Genomic DNA, 26,217 nt, shown 5'->3' with positions numbered 1-26,217 from the left:
CTTTTATAATATGGTGAGTTGAGTCACTGTTCGTACTCAGGCTTTACTAAGTGTTCGTATACATGCTTGTTGCTCTCAAAGTAACCAATCACAGTGAACCGATGCATCAGGATTCCCGTATTCCCATACTTAGTGCTGCAAGAAATACTCTGTGAGTTTCAGAGATTCATTATAAGGATAGTACTGCCAGTTTCTATTGACTAAGGACTATTTGACGGGTTCCAAACATCAGTGGTTGCATGGTTACTACTTGGGTTTGCACCAGATGAAATACTGTGGCTGGTATCAATATATTTTTTATTTGTCTTGATATTCCTGTTTGGGGGTGAACAAGACTATCGGTATGAATAGAAAAACAAGCAAGAAGATAGATGCGCTCGACAATAATTATTGATCTATTGGCCACCATCTAAGCAGAACATATCTGATCACCGGAATGTATAGTTTGTTTTAAGGAGAACTGACAGAATGGAAGCATATTCAAAGTCAATCGGGGAAAGGCGCTAAACCCGAAGGGAATGGTCATTGATGACATTAATCCACATCCGGTTAGTGTGCTACATCATTCCGCCCAAAGCTTTGAAACAACTCGGCCTGGAGTCCGACCGCAGGGGCAATCGCATCGCAAACTACTATGGCCCTGACAACCCCAACGACATCCGCTCCGTGAATATATCTCTACCTACTATCTTACATGACCCCGTTTCTAACCGCGCGCGATATTCGTCAACATGACCGATTACTCGACATGGAAAGTGACTGAACTGAAGGCGGAACTGAAGCGACGCGGCATTGCGCAGACCGGCCTCAGAGTCAAACAGCAATTTATTGACAGACTCGTGGAGGAAGACGCGAAGGGTGCCGAGAGCCCAGTCGCGAAGGAAGATACTACTGCGACACAGAATGCTGTTGAGGAGTCACAACCCGCCAAGGAGAAACAACCTACGCCGCCTGCCGTGGATGCTGCAGAGTCACACAGCCCCAAGCCTGAAGAACAAGTACAGGAACAACAGCAGGATAAAGAAGTGCCAGGTACTGATATTAGTGAAACGCAAGCCGAACAGAAGACTGCAGATGTGACACAAGATGCCGACGCTCCTACTGAGAAGGAACGAGAGCCACCATCCAAATCGGAGCCGGCAGAACTAGCAGAAGCCAAACCTGAAACTGACACTTTGACGCAACCGGTTGAGCAGGCTCCCGGCAATGTGGAAGAGAAGGAACCTACACCTACGAAGGAAGAAAGCACAGGCCAGACTGAGCCTGCTGAAAAGGTTGCGCCAGCTGCTGCACCCCCCTCAGAACTGGCTACCGGAGTATCCACGCCCCTCCCCGCCGAGGAGCTTATTGAAGACTTTCGAAAAAGGAAGCGTCGCAGTCAAAGTCCTGTTCCTACACCCGAAGCGCAGGCGAACAAAAAGGCGAAGCTTCCAGCAGAAGCCCCTAGGGTTCTCTTGTCGGAGGACAGCGGCGCGATGGATATTGATGGGGTCACCAAATCGGACGAAACTGTTCCTGTCTTGCAAGAGCCTTCAGAAGAGCATGTCAATGTCAATCAACCTGATGAACAAGCTACTGTGCCTCATGATGATTCACATCCCCCTTCTAGCTCCGATAACTCACGAAGCAAGAAGAGTACCGCGCCGAAACAAGACGTTCGTTTCAAGGGCCTCTTTGCAGCTGGCGAGACGGAACAGACCCGCCCTGCATCTCCCCCCGCAGATACCATAACTGAAGATGCGGAAGTTGAGCCGGCCTTGCATGTTGCGACAGCAGCACTGTATGTGGGTGGCCTGATGCGCCCGCTTCAACCGGCTGCTCTTAAGAGTCACCTTATTAATATTGCATCACCCCCTGGTGTCTCACCTGATCCCGACGTCGTTGTTGATTTCTACCTGGATTCCATCAAGACACATTGTTTTGTCAACTTTACAAGCGTTACAGCAGCGTCTCGTGCCCGTGCTGCTCTTCACAATACTGTTTGGCCAAATGAGCGGAACCGCAAAACTTTGTTTGTGGACTTCATTCCCGAACAAAAGTTACATCAATGGATTGATACCGAAGAGAATTCTCGTGGACGTAGCGGCCCTCCAGCTCGCTGGGAGGTAAAGTACGACCGAACTGACGACGGAGTGGAGGCTGTCTTGGAGGAAATTGACCCGAAGAATGCGGGACCCCGTCCAGCCCAAGGACCGGCGCCAAGTGACTTTTCTCGGCCCCCACCGTTGGGCCCACGAGCGGATATGGAGAAGAAAGACCGACGGCCTAGTGGCCCTTCACAAGCAGAACCCAGCTCTCGACCTGGGCAAGGATTCAAACCACTCGATGAGCTATTCATGTCTACTACCACCAAGCCGAAACTGTACTATCTTCCTGTCCCTCGCGACGTGGCGGATCGGCGTTTAGACCGATTCGATGATCTGCTGCGAAAAGGATCATATCCTCGTCCCGGCGGCGACGAGACTCGCCGGATATCATTCGAGGACGGCGACTTGTTTGTGGACAATGGCCCTGAATTTGGCGGTCGGAATCGGCGACGAGGTGGTCGGGGGCGAGGTCGAGGTGGCTTTGGGGACTCCTGGAGGGGCGACCGAACAGGTCGTCCTTGAAGAACGTTCTTGAACTGGCGATGATATCATGTGCTATATGGGCTCTATTCTCAGATTAAAAATCCGGCCAAGCTATGGCTTACTTTCTTGTGATGTTGGCTAGGGTTAATGACGTGTACAATATAGGGCTGAAAACTGCCGGATGGGCGCTTAGGAATGTATATTACTGAAAAAACCGAGAAATTATGATGACACCGGGAGATGCTCTTTCCCGTTTCCTTGTCCTACTGCCATTTTCTCTTTCAAGTATATTTCTTACTAGGATTTGTTTGATATAGCCTTAGTCATCGGGGCTTGGTGAAAGCTTAGCGTTTCTTGTGCTTGCTGGGCCTTATTCTTGATTGGGAGCCAATGCTTCGTGTTCCGAGGCGCAGTCTGATGCACAGGACCAAAATAATTCTTGGGAATGATCACCGCCACGATGAATGCTCCACACGTTGAGGCCAACATAGGCAACTATTTTCGGCGAGCCAAGTGCTCAGCTTTGTGGACAGTCCTCTTTGTTTTCTGGCTATACTAGTAGATTGGTTCTTGCCGATCCCTCGATGACTTTTCTTTTTTATTGTCATGCGTTGTTCCTTCCTGCTTTTTCAACTATCTGAATGAAATCACCGATGCGATATTCTGGTCATTTCTTCCAGGGACATTGTCGCGACACAAACGCCCGTTGACGTTGCGAAACCGACAAAGAAGAAAGAAGCTCAGTTGGTTCCCAGGGGGTCGGCCACTTCGGAACAAACCGACGGGGCGGATAAGATAGCGCTGCCTCCTGCTGCACGCGGATAAACATCTCAAAAAGTATTCTTCGTTCTGACCTGACTTACTCACCACCTTTTGCTTTTTCAACCAACCGAGACCTGTATTTTCTGTTACAGGTCTCACGATCTGGCGCTAAAATGGGCTGGCCAGTGTGTAATTCGACACTGGAAGAGGCAACCAGTACGCTCCCAATTCCTGACCCCTTCAAGATCACAAGCTGAACAGGAGATTCGAACCACAGTTGAAGAGACAGACCTGTGGAATGGCGGCATTACCTTCCACCGTCTCTGCGAGATTGTTGGCGGCGTGTTCGCGCTCATAGCCGCAGCAGTCTCCTTTTTCTTGATTATGTGCCATGCCACGCATTACAGCAAACCCATCGAGCAACGACAGTATGGCCCCATCTCTACTACCGCCCTCCCCTTGGTTTTTCATGATAGTAGACACTAACGGTATTTCTTGTGTCATAGTATTATCCGCATCCTCCTCATGGTCCCGGTTTATTCCCTCGTCGCATGGCTCAGCATCTATTTCTACAGAAACTCCGTTTACTTCTCGGTGATCGGCGATTGCTACGAGGCGTTCACGATATCGGCTTTTTTCGCCCTGCTCTGCCACTACATTGCGCCAGACTTGCGGAGTCAGAAGGAATACTTTCGCGGAATTGACCCAAAGCCATGGCTCTGGCCACTGACCTGGTTTAAAAGGTGTTGTGGTGGGGAGCGGGGGATATGGAGGACCCCGCGAAGCGGATTGACCTGGTTTAATGTGAGATGCTGACGGCACCTCTATGGCTAGTGGGTGTTGAACAGGGCTATCTATACTAACCAGGTTGTTTCACTTAGATCGTTTGGGTGTCCGTCTTTCAGTATTGTCTACTGCGTGTCCTCATGACTATCGTCGCGGTCATCACGCAGCATTTCAATGTGTACTGCGAGGAATCACTGAATCCAGCATTTTCTCACATCTGGGTATAGTTCAAGAAACCGGTAACCTTTCGATTCCAAACTAATTGGGCTCAATAGGTCATGGCTGTCGAGTGTGTTGCCGTCACTATTGCAATGTACTGCCTGATTCAGTTCTATGTCCAGGTCAAAGATGACATTAGCCGGTACAACCCCTTCTTGAAGATTCTTTCGATTAAACTTGTGATTTTCCTTTCTTTCTGGCAAAGTGTGAGTACATACCTTTTACCGGCCCCTCGTCCACAATGTCTAATTTGGTATTCAGATATGCATTAGCTTCCTATTCTCCGCGGGAGCAATCAAGGCTACTAAAAAGATGGCAGAACAGGATCTCAAGGTCGGACTTCCCAATTTGCTTATCTCGATTGAAATGGCTATCTTTGCCGTTCTGCACCTATGGGCTTTCTCGTGGAAGCCCTACTCGATCGGAAATACTGCAGTCGAGGTGACCGACTTCTACGGAAACGGCAAAGCAACTTACCAAGGTGGCCGTTGGGGTATGAAGGCCCTTGTCGATTGTCTTAATCCTTGGGACCTCGTGAAGGCTGTTAGCCGCAGCATGCGCTGGCTTTTCGTTGGTCGCAAGAAGCGAATGCTCGACCCTAGCTATCGAACTCACAACGAAGCGATCGGACTTGATGGTACTGGTGAAACCAATGCGACAGCCTACCAGGGCGCAGGTGCGATGATGAGTAGCGGGCGACAAGGGCGCTATACTCCCGACGAAGAAGGAGAAGTTCTCCTTTCAAATGCACAGCCGAATCCAACAGCGCGACCTGAAGGCGACCCGAGATTGGATCCTCCACCCTACGACGATGTTGATCATGGGCACGACTACCCGTCTCACAATAGAATAAGCAGCTCGGTCTTACTGGATCCAGCTACCCACTCACCACGCCCGTACTCGCCTTATGATAATCCTTTCAACAATCCTTATATTGTCCCATCCGACTCGGAGTCTGACCATCACCACACGAGCCCTACAACTTATCACAACGCTCCTTACCCACCGGATGCGCTACAGGAGCAACCACCGATGCCTATGCCTGAATCGTATCACCCTCTGTCTCATGGTGGGGGCCGGGCAAACCGAGATTTCTAACCAACAATAGGCTTTTGAGCGCTCTATGTTGATCTCATATCATGTGTAATGAAGTCACATGTTTGGCGTTGATTCCATGCATGGCTTGATTTATGTTCAGAATACCCTATTTATGTTTTACCATTTGCTTCATTTCTACGGAGTACACATGGTCATGGGACGAAGTCTCGCGACTATGTCTTTTTGGCCTTTTTTTGTATATGATACTCTTTGGCTTCAAGATTCGATTGTACATGATTATATCTAGATACCCCTAGGATATAATGGAGACCAGTCCAATAGACAGACCACTATCTATAATGTTGACCTCTACGGTCGGAAGAAGAGTGTACAGGAATATAGAAATCTACCTCGTAAGATATTGTCTTCATTCCTCATGATAAGTTGTTCTAATAAGACCAAACGCCACTGTAAACCACCTAGGAATTGAGTTGATAATCATCATAAGCCCTAAGGCCAACAAACTTATTCTAAGTCTAGCCATCGCTTATCCGTGGGCAATACCATCACGGGCGAAAAGTTCTTCCTCGAACCGGCTTTGCATGGACATTTGCGTCTTTCGGTTCGCATTAGTTCTTCGTACATTGTTGAGAATAGCGGTCCTCTTTCCTAGTTCGCGCATGCTGTTGATGCTGCTGCTTAGTTGGCCGAGGAGTGCGACTAGGTGAACATCGTTGCTCTGAGCGAGGACCTCAGCTGAGAATGCACTCTGTTCTTGAGGAGAGAGTAAGGACAAGTGTGAGAGGAGGGAGTTGATGTTGCGGAGAATCGGGTGAGATAGAGTCGCCGTTGATGATGTTGTGTTCCCTTGGTTACCACCTTCAGATGCTGGAGATATACTAGCGACGTATGATTTTATCAACGAGATTCGAGATTCTAGTGTCCGGATCGCATTGAGTCGGGTGTTGAGACTGGCGATCACTGCGAGAGCATACCATATTAGTGATTGGACGTTGGTTCCGCGCACGGGATAAACTCACGTTCTTCTTCCTCCGGCGAAAGCACCACAGTATCGGCCGGCTGTTCCTTCTTGTCGGTTTTCTTCTTCAGCACTTCTTTTGCTGCGGAGAGTGCGCTCGGCCCTTCAACGGCTGCATTTCTCGCAGTTCTAGCGACAGTATCGATACCTATCATCTCGGCCTCCCCGGTTTCGACGAAATATGGCAGTTCTCGGAATCGTATGCTCAACGACTGTTCCTCGCCATCTACTTGCATCGTTTTCTCGCTTTCTGTGGCATTTTCGCCCTCGTATACGCTCTCGTAGACTGTTAATGGTAGTTTACCGCCGTTTGCTGATGCGCCCTTCACTTGAGAAGGGTGGAATGCGAGAAATACCGCGGATTCGTTATGATCTTGGAGGATTTGGCGATGAATCGGTAGATGAGTTGCGTCTGGACCGGATGGGGGAGCTGTTGACCACCATCCGACAATATCAAGGGCAGGGACTTTATGTACATCCTTGACTATGACATTCGTTGTCAGCCGGCGTTGGGAGTGTGACGTATGTTGGACTTACATTGTTTGACTCGTTCATTAAACCATTCATTTGGTAGTTGGGGCTCGCCATTTGGACCTTCTTCCACAATACATTCGAAAGCGTGCTCTAGTGTTATCTCGCGCCCGTTTTGTTGCCCGAGCAGAGCTCCGAGGATTGGGCCTTGCTGTAATCTTGCGGCATGTCTAGTAATGTGGTCCGAGATCGTGAGGAGGATCAAAGGGTGAAGTTGAATATGGAGGCCCGAGTCGGACGACTTTTGGGATACGAGTGAACTTAATTGTTCTGTCATCTTGGAAGTCGGCGAGAAACAACCGGAGGGGCAACAATATAGCTGTTCCTGGAACTGTAGATAGTTGAGGTTGACTGGTAAAGGAACTAAAGCATGGAGAGTGCGGAGCTATCTTCGTTGTTTGTCGTGTTTGCATGGAGCTTCCCCACTATCACAGAGGATAGATGCGGCGTTCCTGAGCAACCATCTTCTGTCTATCCATCAGCTGTGGGAGAGGGTCGCTAGAGAGTGAAACATTTCAGACAAAATGGCATTACCATCAACGTATGATGAGGTGAAACTTCACCTGCAACAAGTCCTACGTGACCCCTCCATTCGCTTAGACATTCCCATCATTGACAAACTGAAGCTGCAGCTTACAGAGAGTACGGACAGCAGTGTCCCTGCAACTCTCTTGCCGCTGATCTCGCAGCTGCTTCCTGTGCTCCAAGAAGATCCCACTCCTATCACTTCTCTTGCTATTAAGGCTACAGCATATACTAGCTTCAATGATCTCCGTTTGGTTGATCCTCCGATCGATTTCATTGCGGGCTTCAAGGCACCGTCGCCACCCATCAATTCACTAGCTTTAGCTTTACTGAGCAAGGCGGGACAGACGCCCAGCGACGCCGCCATAGTGGCCGGTGACTCCGAACTGGTCGCTTCATTGGTGGAACTCTGGCTCTCGACCTCTTCAACTGCCGTCGCTCAGGCTGCTTTCGATGCTATCTGGGCACTACTAGAAGTTGATCTGACAAGTCCTCTAGAGAATGGGGAAGGTGCCAATGAAGGCCAAGAGGCTACTGGAGGGCAGGGCCTCGTGTGGAGAAGGATTTTCACGGACAGAGACGTTTATGGACGCTTATTTTCATTGTGCAGTCTCACCGAGAACGGCCCTGGAAGCCTTTCGAAACGCGACAAAACCGTAGCCCAAGGCCGTCTGATGGGCTTCCTTACGAAGGCTGGCAACCTGCGCTGGGACATTATCTCAAGCTCACAAATACCGGATATTGAAACTAGATACAACAGTAGCAGCCTTCTGCATTTTGCGGCTTGTGAAATGGTCGACAGAACTGACGTTCTAATGCATATGACCTTGCTGAATTTCTTCCATGACCTCCTTGAGATCCAAGCCCCGGGCCTTACTGCTCGGTCCTTTGTCCAAGCGGCATCTACCTTCTCGTCCCCCGCTCTTGACTTCCTTATTTTGCACGACATACATTCCTCTCTCCTGAGCTACTACTTGGACGAGTCGAAATTGGATCCTGTGGATCTGAACTATCTATGTGGTCCTATCATGGCTTACGTTGCGCAGTATGCGGAGTTGTATCCTAATCATTTTCTACAGAACCCCAAGCATCTATTAGATCGAATTCTATCACGGATTTCCGCATCAGTAACGATCTCATCCGCCCAGTGGGCACATGGGCCTGTCCCAAGCGGCCAACTCAATGTGCTTTCCTGCATTCCCCGAGTTTTGCTTGTGGATGCTACTAAACAGGGCCTAAACGCCGTTCTTGCTCTTCCCACGAGCCCACCCAACAAGGAGGCATTAGATGTGTTGAGCAAAATTCTTCACGGCCCTTCGAAACTGTACCTTGCCGATACGATGGAGCTCAATACCTCTGGTCAGACAGCCACAGATTGGCATAAAGAGGCAGCAGCAGCTCGGATACTTTACTTTATGTACTTGAACCAGCACAGCACTTTCTGGACGGATGTCGTCGCTGCGGCTGACATTTTGGCCATGAAGGACGTCTCTCTAGCAGCCATCTCCTTCATGAGAGCGATTATCACAGCGAACTGGGAGAAGCTCTCCAGGGAAGTGACTTCTTCTGTTCCAGGCACATCCCGGTACCAGCTTCCCTCTGAACAGGGTTTGGGCAGCCTGTCCCCAGCTTCTCAAGGAGTCCTTCCTTCATCGGGGGCCTGGGCAGCTCTCACCCCACCGGCTTTGACTGTCCTTTTACCTTATCTTTTCAAGGCACCCCGCTCGTATGCCGAGTTTGTTGGAGGTGGCGCAGGTGATTCACAAAACGCAGTTTGGAAAGTTGCAACAGCGAAATACGAGGTGCTAGTGGCATTGCACGATCATCTCAAGGAAACCGGCGGTGAGATAGCAGGATTTGAGGATATAATGCGCACACTGCAGCAGAGGGTAAACGAAGGACCATGGGGACCAGTAACACAGAGTGGAAACCAAGTTGAGACTGTTGGTCTATAAAGTCTGTATTGCCCAAGCGATGCATCACCAGAACTGTACCGTTATGTCAGCGCTCTCGAAGAGTTCTTCTCATTACTACATCAAAACCTACCAATTAAGATTATAATCAATTTGAGCATAACTATATCCCGCTACTTATCCTTCAATTCACTTGAACAACGATAGGGTTATATCTCGTAAGCCCTGACTGCCCTCTTGAGACCAATCCGGGAAGGCGGTGAGTCGAGTCTCCGCCGTAACTTTTTTTCTGATCGCCGCAAACTACTCCTCATCCATCATTTCTGCCGCAAAAGAAACCTTGACTCCAGAATATCATTTCGAAAACCCAGGGCAATCCAGCATACCTATAACAAAACTCCACATTTAAAGCTTCACTCATGTCCCGATTCGGAGCGAAAAAGGGCAGAAAGCTGCCCGGCGCAGAATTTACCTGGGACAATGACCCTAACGGGGAACCAGACACTGCGCCTACACCTCTCTACCCTGTATGTCCCTCTAACTTGTCCTTGCACAACTGAAGTGCAATTAAAGCAATTACACGAGAACAAGATGGAGAGCAGGATGCTTATACGGACCTTTCTTCTATCTCCCAGAAATACACCGTTCCGCAAGCCCGATCCTTAAACGAGCGCGAGCAAAAGCAAGTCGACCTGTACCGCGCTCTTCGCGAGCAGTTCCACGATGGCCCCTACTACTCTGTTCTCGATCCGGGGTTGTCAGGTCGGAAGACGAAGGCGGCGAGGCAGCATTTCGATCCGTTTCACGGTATGCCGTCTTATTCGGGGAAGTATCAGAAGAAGAAGAGAGCCATTCCGAAATTGAGTGGGCGGCCTTATAGTGAGTTTCTTTCCCCCTTTCTTGCTTTCATTAAAAGTATAAGTGCAGAAAGGGGAGAGTGGCTGCTAATGATGCTTGAATTAGTTATGAAGTACTTCCCCCGCGACGATCTTTGGGAGGTCATTCAGCCGAACTTCAAGGCCGGTGCGGCGGTGGATGGGTTTGTTGCGCGGATGGTGCGGCCGCCGATGAAGCGTGGATTCGAGGATGATGATGAAGAGGAAGAGGAAGATATCGGGAAGCGGCGGAAGACGGGCGATGAGGATGATGAGGGTGGTGAGAATGACGATCTCCTGGAACCGGATGATGAGCAGGGTGAGGAGGAGATTATGGACGATGACTTTGAGGATGACGATGATGAGATGGGTGGCGACTATAACGCTGAACAGTACTTTGATGGCGGTGATGATGAATATGGGGACGACGGATTCGGGGATGGTGGCGGTGGCGGTGATGAGGATACTTATTAAAGCGGGAGAGCGGATGCACTTTCTGAGATACCCTTTTCTTTCTTTCGAATATGGTTTCTTTTCTATAAGCGGTGTTTTGCTATATCATATCTGTGTATGGATGCATTTGCATGATGGAGCGGAATTGCATGCTGGTTTTCTTTTGAGTGATGCTTATGGACATTGGATTATGACCTGACATAATTTCGTTTTCCTCATTCTCATGCTGCACAGAACATGGGTTGTCAAAGGTAAGCATATATTCTAGGACCATCGCATACGAAAATGTGCCACGTGACTTAACATACCAAGTATATCCAAGACAGGACAAGAATATACTAGTAGCCAAGACAGCATAGAATAAGCACAGACAAGGATGCCCATTCATATACTTATCTAAGCATTTCACCATCGATACAGAACGTTACTGCAATTGTACTGTTGTCACTAGCTCAGCTCTCTCGAACTATTTTATTGAGCACATGTACTCGATAGAGCTACCTTGAACTAGATATATTCGTGGATAATATAGACAGCCCTCAAACCTGTGCGGCCATGTAATTGTCGTCCATGATACATGGCTTCAGTTACTAAGTAAGTTCCCCTCTAACCAAAACAGCTAACTAGTTGCAGAGTCTTTGGAAGCCCCGCGATGCATCATGTATGAGATGTTCAGCTCTGGTCACTTTGCACTGTGAAATCAATCGTACTGTGGCTAATGGGTATAGTTGGCTCCGATAGAATGAAACGGTTATTCCGGTATAATTTGTGTGGATCAGGCTCGTAAGCTCTACCATGACAGATGACATCGGAGCTGAACCGGTGCTGTCAATGTAACCTCATCCTATTTGACCAAAACTCAAAGCCTACTCTATTTGATCAAGCCCCGCCAGATAGTAAATAAATAAACCTTGTTGGTGTATATATGACCGGTGATCGCCCAGTAACACCATGGAGTCCAACTGTCTTCACGTCATTGTATGGGTCTTGTTCTTGCGAGGTCGACATTTCTGGGCATTTTGATGACTAGCTCACTGGAATTTATACAAGGCCTGGACCTTGACTTCTCTGAAAGTAGGATACCATGAATGCAAACGGAAATCGAGTAAACTTTACTATCTTGATGATATCACAATAGACGGTTTGGCTGGGTAGGTCATGTTAAGAAAGAGATATTTAAGGGCTACAGTGCTCTTCGATCGTCGTAACTACTCACTCCTCAACTCATCCCTCTCATTTTTCTCTAATAATATCTAATTCTAATACACCAATACTCAACATGCAGATCACCAAGTCGCTCGTCGCAGCCACCGTTGCGCTCTACACTTCCGCTGTTCTTGGAGAATCGGTTAAAGTATACGCTCACCTCACGTCTCATACTTGATCTCAGAGCTGACTATCTATTGACTAGCTTGCCTATACCTCCAATGGCGACTTCCACCAGGAGGAGATCGATGCGGAAAAGCTCACAAGATTAAAGTATCCGTAAGTTCTCATATCTACGGTGTTTATGTGCCAATACTAACGATCTGGTCTTATAGAGGAGTCTTGACTGATATCCAAAACACAGCGAACTGTGTTTTGTGGCGGTACGTTTACACCTACAGTACATTCTTCTGCTTGGATTGCTCGCTTATCTTACGCTTTAGCCATCACCCTAACCACCCTCCCGACTATCAGGCTAAGAGGGGCACAAATATCATCATCCCACCCCAGCAGCTTGATTATATCTATTGCTACGAGCCAAGCGGTGCCTGGGTTAACTATGTGTGGTAGATAAACAAAAGGGAGATATTCTTGTTCCATTGGGTAGGTACTGCTGGAGATGGACCTGCAACTGGACAAAAGATATGAGACTTGATCAAAGTAATCCGGCCCTGGTATAGGTTTTGTCCATCTTGTATAGGTTTCCCTATACCCTAGTGCGAATGCAAAGGGTTTTAATATTATCCCACTAGATTTTTGTATTTCGTAATTTGTATGCACTATTAATCCTCAAGTTATTCTTCTAGGTATCATGTTTTTGTAGACTACTCGGACTAATAGAGAAAGCTTTCCTGAGATTATTATCTTCACCTTAGTATAGTACCTGTCTACCAAGTGGTGCTATCTGCTTTGAGGATTTTGCATTCATCTTAGATCAGGAATACTTGAACAAGCGAGCGGACTTGATTGGCTCAATGCCTAACGGGCCATTGAATTCTTATATTGAGATTGCTCTTAGTAGTTGATGGTGTTATACATCAGTTTTGATGGCCATGCCAGGAATGCCTCTATGGAGTATAGAAATATACACAAGTAATGCACAATCACATAATCCGCTCTTTATACAATTTCATAAATAATGTAGCGACTTCGGCCTGACGTCATTCCGTCCCGCCAGCGAAAACCGCAAAAAAGGAGGGGTTATCAAACCCCGCGAACAAGACGAAGCACGGTAAAAGCACCTGCATTATGAGCGAGGATCAGGGCCCAGGGCCTCGTAAGCGGTCTGCTCTCATTCTGTATGGCTCGGAAACCGGCAATGCGCAAGAGGTGGCCGAAGAGCTGGGATCTCTGGCCGAGCGCCTCCATTTCATGACTCAGGTTTTGGAGATGAACCATGTCAAACCAGTGCGGCGCCCCTCCCCCCCATCTATAGCCATGGCGGTTAAATAGAGTCAAGGCTAATGGTGTTATCCAGGAGACATTGAGCTCGTATACTATTGTTGTCTTTGCGATCTCGACGACGGGGCAGGGTGATCTACCTGCGAATGCACGGACGTTTTGGAGATCTTTGCTTTTGAAGAGGCTGCTGCCGACGTTTTTGCAGGGCGTTAGCTTTACGTCGTTTGGGTTGGGGGATAGCTCTTATCCTAAGTGAGTTAAGTTTCTGTTGGGTGTGGCTGTTTGGGCTTGGTTTGCTTTGGTTCCTAACGTGTGGAAAGGTTCAATTGGGCTTCGCGCAAGCTGTGTAAGAGATTGGTTCAGTTGGGCGCCAGTGAAACCTATCTTAGTGGAGAGGCGGATCAACAGCACCCAGAAGGGTATGTCGATAGTCAACTACCCTATGTTCCTACCCGTTGTATTGATGATTTTCTAGGCTGGAAGGAACTTTTATTCCTTGGATAACGGATTTCCGCAAGCACTTGTTGGACACATACCCTCTTCCTGAAGGTCAGGATCCGATACCGGATGATGTCCAATTACCACCAAAATGGGTGCTGCAATTACAGGATCAAACCCCAAACTCCAGCGCAGACCTAGCTGTTCAAGGAACAGAGAATCAGAGCACTTCAGTTGAGGATTCAAAGTCCCGACTGGAGCATGACCACCGCCCAATCCCAGATACACTGACTGCAACACTAATCCAAAATAAAAGGGTGACACCTCCAAAGCACTGGCAAGATGTACGACACGTCTCCCTGACGGTCCCCGACTCCGTCACCTATGTCCCCGGCGACATGATCTCCATTATGCCCAAGAACTTCGCCGAGGACGTCCAAGCCCTGATTCAGATGATGGGCTGGGAAGAGCAGGCCGATCAGTTGGTCTCGCTGGTCCCTGCTAATAGCCAGCACTCCGTCGAAGACCTACCTTTACCACCCATTCCTAACCTGGAGTCGTATCCGAAGCTGACGCTACGCGCACTCATCACGGACTACTTAGATATCCGAACGATCCCTCGCCGGAGGTTCTTCTCGGAGATATCTCATTACACCAATGATGAAATGCAGAAGGAGCGACTACTCGAATTTACTAACCCCGAATTCCTGGATGAGCTCTGGGATTATACCTCACGACCGAGACGCAGTATCTTGGAGGTTTTACATGAGTTCGATACGGTGAAGATCCCATGGCAGCATGCGACGTCGGTATTCCCCGTCCTCAGAGGGCGACAGTTCAGCATTGCTAGCGGAGGCGAACTGAAGCGGACACCCGAAGGCGGAGCCAAGTTCGAACTATTGATCGCCATTGTGAAATACAAGACCATAATCAAGAGGATCAGAGAGGGTGTCTGCACAAAGTATATTTCGGCACTCCAACCGGGGAGCACTCTGAAAGTTCACCTGCAGCGCGGAGGCCTGAATTCGTCGTTAGGTCAACTCTCTGGACCAACGGTTTTGGTTGGTCCCGGCACCGGAGTCGCGCCGTTACGGTCTATGATTTGGGAGAAAGCTGCCTTTGTCAAGGCGTATAAGGAGGAGCACGGTGGGATTGAGCCGACCATTGGGCCTACTATTCTTCTCTTTGGAGGGCGTAACCGCAATGCCGATTTCTACTTCGACGAAGAGTGGCAGCAGCTTAGTAAATTGGTTAGATTGGAGGTCTTTGCGGCGTTCTCCAGGGACCAGAAACAGAAGGTCTATGTGCAGGACGTTATTCGGGATAACTTTGGACTATTCTTTAGACTCTTGCATGAGATGGCAGGTTCGGTGTATGTGTGCGGCTCGTCAGGACGAATGCCGCAAGCTGTCCGGGAGGCACTGATTGAGGCATTCCAGAACGGTGGGGCAACCGACGCAGAGCGCTTCAGCAGAGAAGAGGCAGAAGAATATTTGCTTGGCATGGAGAAGTCTGGGCGGTACAAACAGGAGACATGGTAATAGATGTAGGAATCACATGCTATGGACGTGACTATAGACGGAGCGTGAGTGTGTGGATAGACCCCACCGAACGAGGGCAACGATTCAATGAACAAAAATAGAGAACCATCTACGCACAATGAGAATGAATCAATACCCGTAGTTCTATACTCTCAAATAGCAATTCGCCTTCCAATCCATTCGTACGTTTAAGCCTTGGGAATGTCTCCGTAACCTCGGTTGGAAGCGGAGGGTCGAAGCGGAAAGGGAAGAGAGCGTCGGGCCGCGTCGGCGCAACAGCAGCTCTCCGCCAAGTCACCTGCTTCTGTTCTGCCCCGGATCTGCTCCGACGCATCGGTCCTCAATTCACTACCCTCTTCTACCTCACTTTCTACTACCAAACGGCTCTCGCCCTCCATTGGCTTGACAGATTAAAAGAGCTTCATAGTATCGCCCAGAATGGCCAGCGGTTTGCGAATCTTGGTACCCGTCAAGCGGGTGATCGACTACGCGGTGAGTTTTTGTTCTTTCGTGCTCTCCGTCTTCGGTGAAAGAGTCACCTCCGGCCGCAACCCCACGACCAGCATGCTGGAGGGGTCTACGCTCACGCTGTCCTTTCAATGTTGCCGAGTCCAATGTGACAGCTGGTGTCAGATACTAACATTCTAAAAATAAAATAGATCAAGCCCCGTATCAACAAGGCCCAGACCGGCGTCGAAACCGCCGGCGTCAAGCACTCGCTCAACCCATTCGACGAACTCTCGATCGAGGAGGCTGTCCGTCTCCGTGAGCGCAAGGGTCCCCTTAAAGTCGAGAACATTCTCGCTCTCTCCGCGGGCGGAGCCAAATGCGCTGACACCCTCCGCACGGCGATGGCCATGGGCGCCGACCGCGCGTTCCACGTCGACGTCCCCGAGTCCAACGATGGGGGCCTGGAGCCTCTTACCATCGCGAAGATGCTGAAGGAGGTTGTGAACAAGGAGAACATCAACCTAGTGCTGCTCGGGAAGCAGGCTATCGATGGTGACCAGGGTCAGACCGGTCAGATGCTCGCGGGCCTGTTGGGCTGGCCTCAGGCGACACAGGCCAGCAAGGTGGATATCAAGGACGACCAAGGAACAGTGGAAGTTACTCATGAAGTTGATGGCGGTGTTGAGACTCTGCGGGCTAAGTTGCCTCTTATCATTACTACCGATTTGCGACTCAACGAGCCGAGGTATGCTACTCTGCCGAACATCATGAAGGCCAAGAAGAAGCCGCTGGAGAAGAAGACGCTGGCAGACTTTGGTGTGGAGGATAAGAAGCGGTTGAAGACGCTGAAGGTCACTGGTGAGTTCCCTTATTTGCTGAAGATTTTCTTTCCTTGTTACCAGGGCTAGCGCGTTTGCTAACTTTTCTGCAGAACCCCCAGCTCGCCAGGGTGGCGGTAAGGTTGAGGACGTCGATGGATTGATCGGAAAGCTGAAGGAGCTGGGTGCTCTGTGAATCGTATAGTCGGTTAGTGTATGTTTATGATTACTTAGACTTCGTCTACCTATAAGCCAGTAGACCTCGATATTTCGCCAAGTTTGATTTCTTAGTAAAATTATAATTTTTTTCCTGACGTGTCGGAATCCGCTACTGCATCGATCAGACTTTCATAAAAATTCTAGATAAATCGACCTCGTGATATCCATCACGACGAAGTTCCCTCCCAACAAATAACCACTCCCTTACATATCGACACGAACCCAAGATAACTAGATCATGGGCTCTAGCGAATAACTTCCAAAGCCGTTCTAGCGGCCCACTAGCCCCAAGCTAACCCCAGTAAAGTTGGTGTCGAGTCAACGCAGACTCGATACATCCAAAAGACCCCGTCGATGAAATGATACATCAGACCGTGAACAGACATGGGTGTGGTGCTGATGGCCAGTCTCGTGGGGAAGCGAGTCACAAAACCACAGGATAACAAAGTCTCAGGTAGTTAATTTGTATCGTGAACCCGTCTACGCAAGTGTTCGATATTGTCCTGCGCTTCTGAGACATACATGGTCGCTATCTTTAGTTAGTCGGGGTGTTCTGTAACTGACGGGTCTTAGTGTTATGTATGTATTAAGTAGGTGTATGCAAGTGCTGGTGTTCACCGCATTTGAAGTGGTGTGAGGGAGATGTGCTGTGCAGCTTGGTCTGTGTCATGTAGATTACTGTTTTATTTCGGTGATATTAGTTCCTTCCGTTTGTGTCCTTAGAGGAAATGGAAATCGAGAATCCTCAAGTGGCTACTGGAAATTAGGATGGGCAAAGTGTCATCGATCAGGACGAAGTGGCGACTAGTAAGATCCCACCAACCGATCTCCAATTGACCAGGGGGGAGTACTCCATATTAAGAAGAGAAAACAAAACGTAACAAAAAGATAGTAAGCTTAAACTAGTCACCACTAAACGAGATGGACTCGAGCTGTCGGGTCCGATTACTGCGATCGGACGTGCAGATCAGACGTATAGATGCTTCGCCTGAGTATACTACCGAGGCTAGGCTCGTTTACGGCACCCTTTGCCACGGCCGTTGGTCCAGGTGCCAAATGGATTCTGCACATTGCATAAATCTTCGCAGATGAGGCTTCGGTCGAGGCCCTGAGCCCAGCCAAGCCCTTGTGGAGAGTGTTCCTGTGATCGTTCAGTTTCAGAGCGCGTGGATGAAGGAACAGTGGACCTGCTTTTTTCACCTGTTTGGTGGGTCTGGCAGTCTTGGTGAGTTGAGTTCGTGACAACGTATCCTGGCTCACACGTGAAATCGAAGTGATGTTCTGATATGGACAAGTTGCATGACTTATCACCTTGCGATGTCCAGGAAATGGGCCAGTGACGTCCGACACTGGGTCAGGACTTGGGGGCTAGACCATGTGGGACCGTTAAAAGGTAGGCAAAAAGAGCATTGAAAGAGAACAAACACAAAATTAAAAATAAAAAATAAAAAATAAGAAATAAAAAATAAAAAATAAATAAATAAATAGACGGGAAGGAATACATTCTGTGTACATAAAATAGATCGGGGGTCGGCATCAGAAAAGGATGCTGTGTAGAAAGAGTACGCGCTACCGCTTACTACTGCAGCAAATACATCCTAGGTGCTCTGCCACCCCGGCTATACACACTAGCCATACCACGAAGCGTTAGCCCGGAGCTGTCAATCAGAACTACAGCACATAGCGCATTGGGTTCATGTCAATCTCAAGGATACTACTACCCTATGTGGAGAATGAGGCCCAGTCAATCGTGTCCCAAAAAGTAACGCGGCCGGATCTCGGGATCTGATGTCGATCTGAGTAGTTCCTGTTAGGGAAGGTTCCGGTTCATGGATGGAGGATCGTCCTCATGGAAGACTGGGATATCTTCCCGGTAGCTGGAGCGAGAAAAAAAAGAAAATATTGTAACCTCACGGTTGAACAATAACCCTGTTCATCCGTCAGGCCAGGGTTGTAGCCAAAGTACCATGAACTGGATTGCACGCAACAATGATCCTCAGCCGGTTTTTGCGCAGGGAAAAAAAAAATTAAAAATAAAAACTGAAAATAAAAAACTGACAAGAAAAGATCAAAGGCATTATCCGACAGGCAGAAAATCCCCGAAACTATCGAAACGACTACTGCATCCCTTCCAGGGCGCATCTGGAAGCCCAATCAGACCTGTCATGAAACGACAGGGCAAAACGGAAGGTTACAGGACAATCCCTTGGCTAGGGTTTCAAGGCCCGGGGAATTGACGAGCGGGCCGAAAGGGAGAAGACAGGAGCCCAAATCTAAAATATCATGGTGTGGCTGGGGTCTAAAAGGGATGAAATAGAGAATCGGAGCTGTCATATGTATCGGTTGAGGGATCAGCTACTTTGGCTCTCTGCTTTCCCTTTCTCCCCCCTTGGGTTTCTAAGGTAACTACCGCGAGATCACTTGTTTGAAGGGATTATTCTGACGCCGGTAGTGATAATCGAGTCAATATTTTATATTGTTAGGCAGGAATCCTGGCACGGAAGGGCACGGAAGGGTGCCTTGGGTACATATGGATTGATTATAGTTAATTAAGCGGCAACGGAAATTGGCTGCCCATCTTCGGTTCCGTTGATGAAAATGGAGCTGCCTGCGGTACAGAGGGAAATTAAAGACACATATATGGAGTGTAAACTACGTACTACACTTGCATACACTATACAGAGAATAGTGAGAAGCGAGAAGAAATTTCCCAGAACCATGGAATCGATCTATGAACAAAGGCATTGACGAACGGCTAGACCATTGGCCAAGGGAAGATTATAAGGCTCCCGAAGGATCGAGTTAATCTATCGAATCGATTTTTTTTTTTTTTTTTTTTTTTTTTTTGTCACAGACTACCTACCTAGGTAGTTTGATGGTAGGTCCAAAAAGAAGTAGTACAGGGGGGAAATAATAACAAGAAAAAAAGAAATGATCCCTAGTCAATCGACTCCATAACCTAAATATCGTTGTGTGAAGACGAAAAGGTAGACAGAAAAAAAAAAGAAAAAAGGAAAAAGATGATGAGCCACGACTCCACTCTCGAATGGAGCCGCTGCAACTCGTCCATCGATCTCTTGCTTATCACCCGATGACGATGGCGGAGTGACGCCTATGATGACATTCTCCTCTTTTTCCCTCGCCGTTGTCATCTATCCGATGCTTCTGCTTCTTTTGTTTTCATTTTTCCTCTTTCCTTTTTTTTCCGTCTAAATATTTTACATTACTACGATTCTGGACGGTTCCTGGGTAGTTCTGTCCGGGGCTGCCGGACTACCTCTATACTATTGATTATATATCCCGTCTCTTCCCATCCACCCGATTATCCGATTATTTACTCCTCATCCTCAGCTCTAAGCCACGGCGCCACTCGCATTGACTCCTCCTTGAATGATGCTTCTTCGATTCAGCATTATATTGCTGATCTTGGGCACAGATTTATAGTTACTGTCCGAATTACTTTACTTAATACCCGTCTATTTCTCCTTTTTCGTTTTCCTCTATTTTTTTTTTTTTTTTTTTATTATTATTATTATTTTAAACAAAAAGAATTTCTATATAATTATATCATCAAGACTTCTCCGCACCATCTATCTATACTACTACCACCGCCTTGATATCCTTTCTCCCAGTCTCTTGGACTTCCTAGGGTGTACCGCGAAGCTAGATTAATAAATATATGTCCCTTAGTCCCCTTCCGCATACTTCCTTGCTCAGTTGCTATATCGGTTATACTTCCAACATATCCCTTGGGGAGTTGACGATCGGACCCTTGGTGCCTGTCGGGATCTATTGATTATTGATTGACGTGGGTTGCCCTGGATTATTGTTCACGAGTTTTTGTCCGAGGTAAGCTGGACCCTTCTCCCATGGTCCCTTGGCGTGCAAGATCCATGGTTCCTCTCCCTTTCATGCGTACGACTCATCGCCACCCACCTCATTGACCGGCGGGTCTGGAACACACGGATCGAACGGAGCAAAGAACGTCAAAACTGACTTTTATCCTCCTCTGCTGCGCAATGTTAGTTCTCGACGGCAAAACTTCCACTTTTGCCAGTTTTTTTTTTACCATATATTCAACGTCCCGGGGCCTGTCGAGCAACATTCCGGTGCCTTTCTACCACGCATTCCGCGGCTGTGTCAGCGACGCACTGTTCCCGTCGACTGTCTCGTCATACATTTTTCAGGTCGCATTAGGAAATCAAGGGCAGCCAATCGCCTTACATGTTGAACTGCATTCGACGCATTGAGCTCTCCTGATATATCCGCATTCGAGTCATAGAGGTAGTTCCTTTCCGTACTGTCCCTTTCAAAACGCAGTCCTGTCCACCTCACTTGCCCTCTTTATGTGTGGCGCATAGACGGTAGGCGAAATCCAAATCGTCACAATGGCGCCCTCACTCTGGGAAAAGACCAAAGGGACCTCTAAAAAGGGCTTTGATAAGGCATGGCACACTCTCGACAAACTGGGGGACCCTGTGAATCGCTTGTCCAATAAGGTTGGTGCTGAAGCCTTCTGGCCGATGACCCTGGACAGAGAAAGCGACAAGGCAGCTCGCATATTACGAAGCTTTTGCAAAGATGGTTTCTACACCGATGATGAGGCCGAAAAACAAAGCACCGATGCTGTGAAGAGTGGCAAAATAGATCGCCCCAAGGGCAAGCAACGAGTTATAAAGAAGATCCCCACGGAGGTCATCCAGCGCGCTAAAGGTCTCGCCATCTTTACCACGATGCGTACGGGTCTCTGGCTCAGCGGCTCGGGGGGAAGTGGCGTCCTCTTGGCTAGAATCCCCGAGACCGGTGAATGGAGTCCTCCCTCGGGTATCATGCTTCATACCGCCGGCATTGGCTTTCTAGCGGGCGTTGATATCTATGACTGCGTGGTCGTGATCAACACGTATGAGGCGCTAGAAGCATTCAAGAAGGTTCGCTGTACATTGGGCGGGGAAGTTAGCGCAGCCGCAGGTCCAGTGGGCATGGGAGGTGTACTAGACTCTGAGGTTCACAAGCGCCGAGCTCCCATATGGACCTACATGAAAAGTCGAGGCCTGTATGCAGGCGTCCAGGTAGACGGAACGATCATTATTGAGCGCACCGACGAGAACGAGCGTTTCTATGGTGAGCGTATATCCGTGACAGATATCTTGGCTGGGAAAGCAAAACGTCCTCCGACATCGATTAAAACCCTCATCCAGACCGTCAAGGCGGCCCAGGGCGATAAGGATGTCGATGAAAGTCTGGTTCCTGCTCCCGGAGAACCAACTCCTGGGGATGTAGAAGTACTACCGACCTCTGGTAGTTCTTCTCCTCCTGGCAAGTTTGGAATTCCGGCTCCGGATGACCCGGATCCTTTCGGCGTCAAAGCTTTGGAGGCCGAGGGTCTCTTTATTCGCGAAGCCGGCACCAAAACTCGTCCACGTGTGGATAGCTTTGAATTTCGACCCAGCCCTAACAGCCCTATCTATTCGACCTTCCGCCACAGCGTTGATAGTTCACCACGCAACAGTTGGCGGGCTAGTGTACAGAGCTACTCCAGCATCGACAGAGGTACTCAAACCGACGAACCCCCACTGACGGCCCCGACTACTATCAGCCGCGCCTCATCCCGGAGTAATCGAGATTTTATGGAACGCTCGGAGAAAAACCCATGGGATCACGAGGAGCGTGGATGGGAAACTATTATCCCAGAGCACCCAGTGGAGCACTCTCACAATGCCACCCATGACGGCGACGATGGCCTAGTGGACGATGACGTTGAAATACACGAGGTCAGCAGTGTCACAGTCACGAAATGCGACAGTTTCCCTTCTTCGCCCGTTGAAGATTTGACCTCAACGAGCCCCAAGCGTCAGTCACCTACCTTCACTCGTGCACGATTAGTGACAATCCCCAAGAGAACTCCTCCTGCATTGCCGCCGCGAAATCCCTACCGGGGAGGCTATGGCTCAATGTCAACTCCAGTCTCACCTACTGCTGGTCCTCCGTCTCCTAGCAAGCGGTCTGTGGTATCGAGCTTGGGAATGGCGGATCTAAACAGCTTCGCAGAGCTGCCTCTGGACGTAAAGATCGACGCGTCTAGTATTTCATCTACTGAGGCTTCTCACCTCCATCAGAATGACAATGTCGACAAGGATGAATTTCATTCTATCTCGACCGTCGGCACATCCGACTCGGCGTCGGATGGGGGCTTCAGTGCCAAAGATGCTTCGGTCACCGGCACTAGTCCCTCGAAGACCGAAGACACTTACCACACTTTTGATGATATAACCGGCAACACCCTTTCCAAGCTTCAGCCTCGTCACCCATCAGACGTCGCAAAACCAACCGCCACGGAATTAGAACACTCAACAACCATCACCGAACATCACTACAAATCTGCAATGCATTCTTCACTTGCCTAGACGCTCTACTCCCCTCATCGCTCCCTCCGTTCTGCTGTACATACTACCTGACATACCTCCACCTGGATGATCGTCCCACTGTATATGGCGGCGTCGCGAACGTCACACTATATGTATTCGACACCAGGCTTCACATGCATCCTCCTTTCTTTCCTCTTTCCTTCTTCTTTCTTTGTACCCTCTCATCTTATCTTATGTAATTTGCACCTACCCATACAGCCACTAAAATATTGCTCTCTTGTTTGCTGTTGCTTTTAGCGTGCTTTTTGTGTTTATTTGGAACATGCGGAATGGAACGCTTGGGCGTCATGGGTTGTTTATATTTCTCGACTTGATGATTGGGGTGTTGGAAGTATCCCTTGGCTAAGGGTTAACATGGACATGGACTATGTTGGTTATATCGTTTTGGATGTTTCTTTATATCCCCTTTTGTTACCTACTCATGGCGGCGTCCCGAGTCGAAGTATTGTCCTTAATGAAACGATTGTATGTTGAATATATACAATCTCTTCCGAATTTCCATAATACCGTAGCTCATTAGATCTATAACCTGTTTTTACTCGATTTTCTCTTTCCACATCAGCCGGAGTGAGCATCACAACGATTCATCCCAGATGATACCCGAAGCCAATTCATCGAGCAAACAACCAAATATACCTTCACCAACCCCGCAACTGTTTACGAAGCCCTCCGCACCCCTGGCTCCATGAGAATCATCACCCCCCACCGGTTAGACGGACACAAAGACCTCGCCCAACTCGGCGACGCAGTCCTACGTCTAATCCTTGTCAAAGATGGCTACCAGGCCCATGCAACAAGAGGTAGGTTACTCATTATCCCGCATCTCATGACAACAAACTAACTCATAATCCACCAGGACAAATCAACGACACCCACAGTGGCAAAGCCAGCAATGCCTTCCTAGCAAGAATAGGCTTTCAAAAGGGCTTCGACCGCTACCTCTACGTCAACCCCTCGCAGGGCGGTACCGTCTCCGACAAAGTCATGGCCACAACTGTTGAAGCCATCTTGGGCGCCGTCTACATCGACAGCGGCGAGAACATTCAAGCCGTACGATCCGTGGTGGCGGAGTTGGGTCTCGCTTGGCCTGCATAGAGCTTTCTAGTCTTGTATGAGTGGTAATGTTTTCATTAACCCCACCCCTTCTTCTATTTATGAGAGCATAGCAAACACGTCATGCAAATTAACGTGACTTCAGGAGTACGAATTACATACTGCCAGGGAGCTCCCTGGATCCTGTCGTGGTGTATCTCTGCAACTAAGGGACCGCTTGCACCATCGTCCAACAGTGACATCCATTTCATACTATCTGATGATTGTAGTATTGTCTGGACCTCACTATTGCACGGGCCGTGTAAGCGCCCTTTAGTCGCTTTTATAACCTACGACAGGGCGCACGAAGAACCCTGACGGCCTGTGGGGCGTCTGAAGGCACGACGTGCAAGAGATCGGTCAACATGGGATGGATACAGCGTTGGTGGGAAGTTGCTAATTGCCGCTCTTCCTGGTAGACTGGTCTTTGAGTACTGTCAACTGGTATTCTGTGAGCGGTTACGTAACGTGACTCTGAGGGGTTGAAGGGGCATGGAGAGAATTACTTTGTTGTTTTCAGGCCACAAAGTTGTTCTCAGGGAAGTGTACTGTGCTTGGTTCCTTCAACAGGGACTGGTATACACGTCGTTTGCGGTAGTAGTTACTGGTTTACTGTTTCTTTGTCGTCTAAGGCACTTCAACATGCCTAATCTCCATTCTTTCGATTTCTGTATCTCATGTCGAACTATATCCCTGCTGTCTAAAGGGAAGTGGTATAGACAAGAGGAACTATTCAGGGTTATAAGTTTCCACTATCGGTTCTCATGATTGGCCGCTTTCATGATAAAATGTAAGGCTGCATACTTAGTAGGAATAGTGTGCCCAGTCGACCACCTAACTATATAAACCTTGACACCCCAAAAAGATATATCAAACCCAAACAACACGTGGGAACAACAAAGCCGTGATTAACCGCCAATAAAAGACAAGCCTCGGTACCAATGACAAACCCCCCCCCCAATGTATCCCCAAAAGTAAGGGAGAGAGATCTCCTCCCAGCCACAAACTCACATATGTTCTAACCTTCTTTGCCCCGAAAAACAAAAAAGCAAAAACCCAATCGTAACACAAAAAAGAAGATTTACTGAGTAGGTTACACCAAAACCGCCACCCGACAAATCTTGGCTCCTAACCGCGTTGTACAAAACCAGCGCCAACCTGTCTCAGATTGCGCAATGTATGTATGTGTATGTGTGGGCGTACGGCGAAACGGTACGTACGGGCTGCTACTAAACCGCCCAAAGATTCAAAAAAAAAAAAAAAAAAGAGGGTTTAATGTTCACGTAGGGGGTTGATTAGACTTTCTTCATCGCTGTCCTTGTTGTATGTTGGTTTGTAACTATGTAACTATGTCACTATGTATGTAGGAAAAGTCCCATCCCAGGAAAACTTTATATCCGAAAGCCGAATGCCGATCGTTCGTTGATCGGCGGACCCGTTGGTGCTTTAATGCCAACCTGGAGTTCGTACTATCTATAATCGGTATTTGATTTTTTCTTTTTTCTTTTTCTTTTCTTTTCTTTTTTTTTTTACTTTGAAGCATTATCGGTTCTATAAAAGGTTGTGTTAAGAAAAATAAAAGTGACCCCTCCTTCCCCCGCCACTTTCTTTATCTTGTTCGAATCCTATATTCTGTATTATTATTGTTTTTTTTGCAAAATCCAATATATTGGACAGCTTAGAATATGCGTGCTAGTAGTAGTTAGTACTCCAGCTACTCGACTCGGCCGAATAGCAGGATTCAAAGGTATCGTATCATCGTCTGATTAGCCCCTAATGAAGGGACGAAGGTAGTATACTAGTGGTTCCGGAGCCGCAATAGCCGCATATGAGGTTGGGATGGTGGATTTAGATGCGCACCGCCTCTCTCTCGGGGTGCTCAAGGGTAGTAATCTACATACACTGCGATGTGAACG

At 48.4% G+C, this 26,217-nt stretch overlaps 10 protein-coding genes across 10 annotated transcripts; 8 read left to right on the top strand and 2 right to left on the bottom strand.

Moving 5' to 3' along the window:
• The first annotated feature begins 638 nt into the window (after window positions 1-638).
• Window positions 639-2,822, top strand: BDV37DRAFT_244318 (SAP domain protein). Its single transcript, XM_032081527.1, has one exon. It carries the CDS (start codon window positions 732-734, stop codon window positions 2,607-2,609), a length of 1,878 nt encoding a protein of 625 aa, XP_031943232.1. The 5' UTR covers window positions 639-731; the 3' UTR covers window positions 2,610-2,822.
• Window positions 2,823-2,832: 10 nt separating this feature from the next.
• Window positions 2,833-5,720, top strand: BDV37DRAFT_244316 (OSTA/TMEM184 family protein). The gene is made up of 6 exons (XM_032081526.1): window positions 2,833-3,548; window positions 3,610-3,760; window positions 3,839-4,136; window positions 4,214-4,339; window positions 4,394-4,543; window positions 4,599-5,720. The coding sequence occupies exons 1-6, from the start codon at window positions 3,506-3,508 to the stop codon at window positions 5,433-5,435; spliced, it is 1,605 nt and encodes a 534-aa protein (XP_031943231.1). The 5' UTR covers window positions 2,833-3,505; the 3' UTR covers window positions 5,436-5,720.
• Window positions 5,721-5,795: 75 nt separating this feature from the next.
• BDV37DRAFT_244312 (COP9 signalosome complex subunit 6) lies at window positions 5,796-7,275 on the bottom strand. The gene is made up of 3 exons (XM_032081525.1): window positions 6,952-7,275; window positions 6,416-6,898; window positions 5,796-6,356 (listed from the first exon to the last, which is right to left on the bottom strand). The coding sequence occupies exons 1-3, from the start codon at window positions 7,220-7,222 to the stop codon at window positions 5,923-5,925; spliced, it is 1,188 nt and encodes a 395-aa protein (XP_031943230.1). The 5' UTR covers window positions 7,223-7,275; the 3' UTR covers window positions 5,796-5,922.
• A 194-nt stretch (window positions 7,276-7,469) lies between these two features.
• Window positions 7,470-10,732, top strand: BDV37DRAFT_270374 (uncharacterized protein; the record flags this gene model as incomplete). The annotated part of the gene is made up of 5 exons (XM_032084545.1): window positions 7,470-9,359; window position 9,591; window positions 9,795-9,910; window positions 10,019-10,262; window positions 10,347-10,732. The coding sequence occupies 5 exons, from the start codon at window positions 7,470-7,472 to the stop codon at window positions 10,730-10,732; spliced, it is 2,637 nt and encodes an 878-aa protein (XP_031943229.1).
• Window positions 10,733-11,990: 1,258 nt separating this feature from the next.
• Window positions 11,991-12,487, top strand: BDV37DRAFT_281456 (uncharacterized protein; the record flags this gene model as incomplete). The annotated part of the gene is made up of 4 exons (XM_032086819.1): window positions 11,991-12,065; window positions 12,123-12,196; window positions 12,253-12,300; window positions 12,361-12,487. 4 exons carry the CDS (start codon window positions 11,991-11,993, stop codon window positions 12,485-12,487), a joined length of 324 nt encoding a protein of 107 aa, XP_031943228.1.
• A 315-nt stretch (window positions 12,488-12,802) lies between these two features.
• Window positions 12,803-15,440, top strand: tah18 (NAPDH-dependent diflavin reductase). The gene is made up of 4 exons (XM_032081524.1): window positions 12,803-13,324; window positions 13,395-13,570; window positions 13,639-13,737; window positions 13,794-15,440. The coding sequence occupies exons 1-4, from the start codon at window positions 13,166-13,168 to the stop codon at window positions 15,295-15,297; spliced, it is 1,938 nt and encodes a 645-aa protein (XP_031943227.1). The 5' UTR covers window positions 12,803-13,165; the 3' UTR covers window positions 15,298-15,440.
• A 227-nt stretch (window positions 15,441-15,667) lies between these two features.
• BDV37DRAFT_244303 (electron transfer flavoprotein subunit beta/FixA family protein) lies at window positions 15,668-16,911 on the top strand. Its single transcript, XM_032081523.1, has 3 exons — window positions 15,668-15,789; window positions 15,957-16,605; window positions 16,679-16,911. Exons 1-3 carry the CDS (start codon window positions 15,736-15,738, stop codon window positions 16,759-16,761), a joined length of 786 nt encoding a protein of 261 aa, XP_031943226.1. The 5' UTR covers window positions 15,668-15,735; the 3' UTR covers window positions 16,762-16,911.
• Window positions 16,912-18,322: 1,411 nt separating this feature from the next.
• Window positions 18,323-19,448, bottom strand: BDV37DRAFT_244299 (uncharacterized protein). Its single transcript, XM_032081522.1, has 2 exons — window positions 19,237-19,448; window positions 18,323-19,186 (listed from the first exon to the last, which is right to left on the bottom strand). Exon 2 carries the CDS (start codon window positions 18,924-18,926, stop codon window positions 18,612-18,614), a length of 315 nt encoding a protein of 104 aa, XP_031943225.1. The 5' UTR covers window positions 18,927-19,186; window positions 19,237-19,448; the 3' UTR covers window positions 18,323-18,611.
• A 1,018-nt stretch (window positions 19,449-20,466) lies between these two features.
• BDV37DRAFT_84362 (uncharacterized protein) lies at window positions 20,467-23,736 on the top strand. The gene is made up of 2 exons (XM_032091331.1): window positions 20,467-20,633; window positions 20,811-23,736. Exon 2 carries the CDS (start codon window positions 21,173-21,175, stop codon window positions 23,186-23,188), a length of 2,016 nt encoding a protein of 671 aa, XP_031943224.1. The 5' UTR covers window positions 20,467-20,633; window positions 20,811-21,172; the 3' UTR covers window positions 23,189-23,736.
• A 158-nt stretch (window positions 23,737-23,894) lies between these two features.
• Window positions 23,895-24,304, top strand: BDV37DRAFT_281452 (ribonuclease III domain-containing protein; the record flags this gene model as incomplete). The annotated part of the gene is made up of 2 exons (XM_032086818.1): window positions 23,895-24,009; window positions 24,066-24,304. The coding sequence occupies 2 exons, from the start codon at window positions 23,895-23,897 to the stop codon at window positions 24,302-24,304; spliced, it is 354 nt and encodes a 117-aa protein (XP_031943223.1).
• Between the last annotated feature and the right edge of the window lie 1,913 nt (window positions 24,305-26,217).

The sequence above is a fragment of the Aspergillus pseudonomiae genome (genome assembly GCF_009193645.1).
Source record: "Aspergillus pseudonomiae strain CBS 119388 unplaced genomic scaffold BDV37scaffold_20, whole genome shotgun sequence".
Classification (NCBI taxonomy): domain Eukaryota; kingdom Fungi; phylum Ascomycota; class Eurotiomycetes; order Eurotiales; family Aspergillaceae; genus Aspergillus; species Aspergillus pseudonomiae.
The sequence above is the reverse complement of the archived record's forward strand: the minus strand, read 5'-3'. Positions and strand labels throughout refer to the sequence as shown.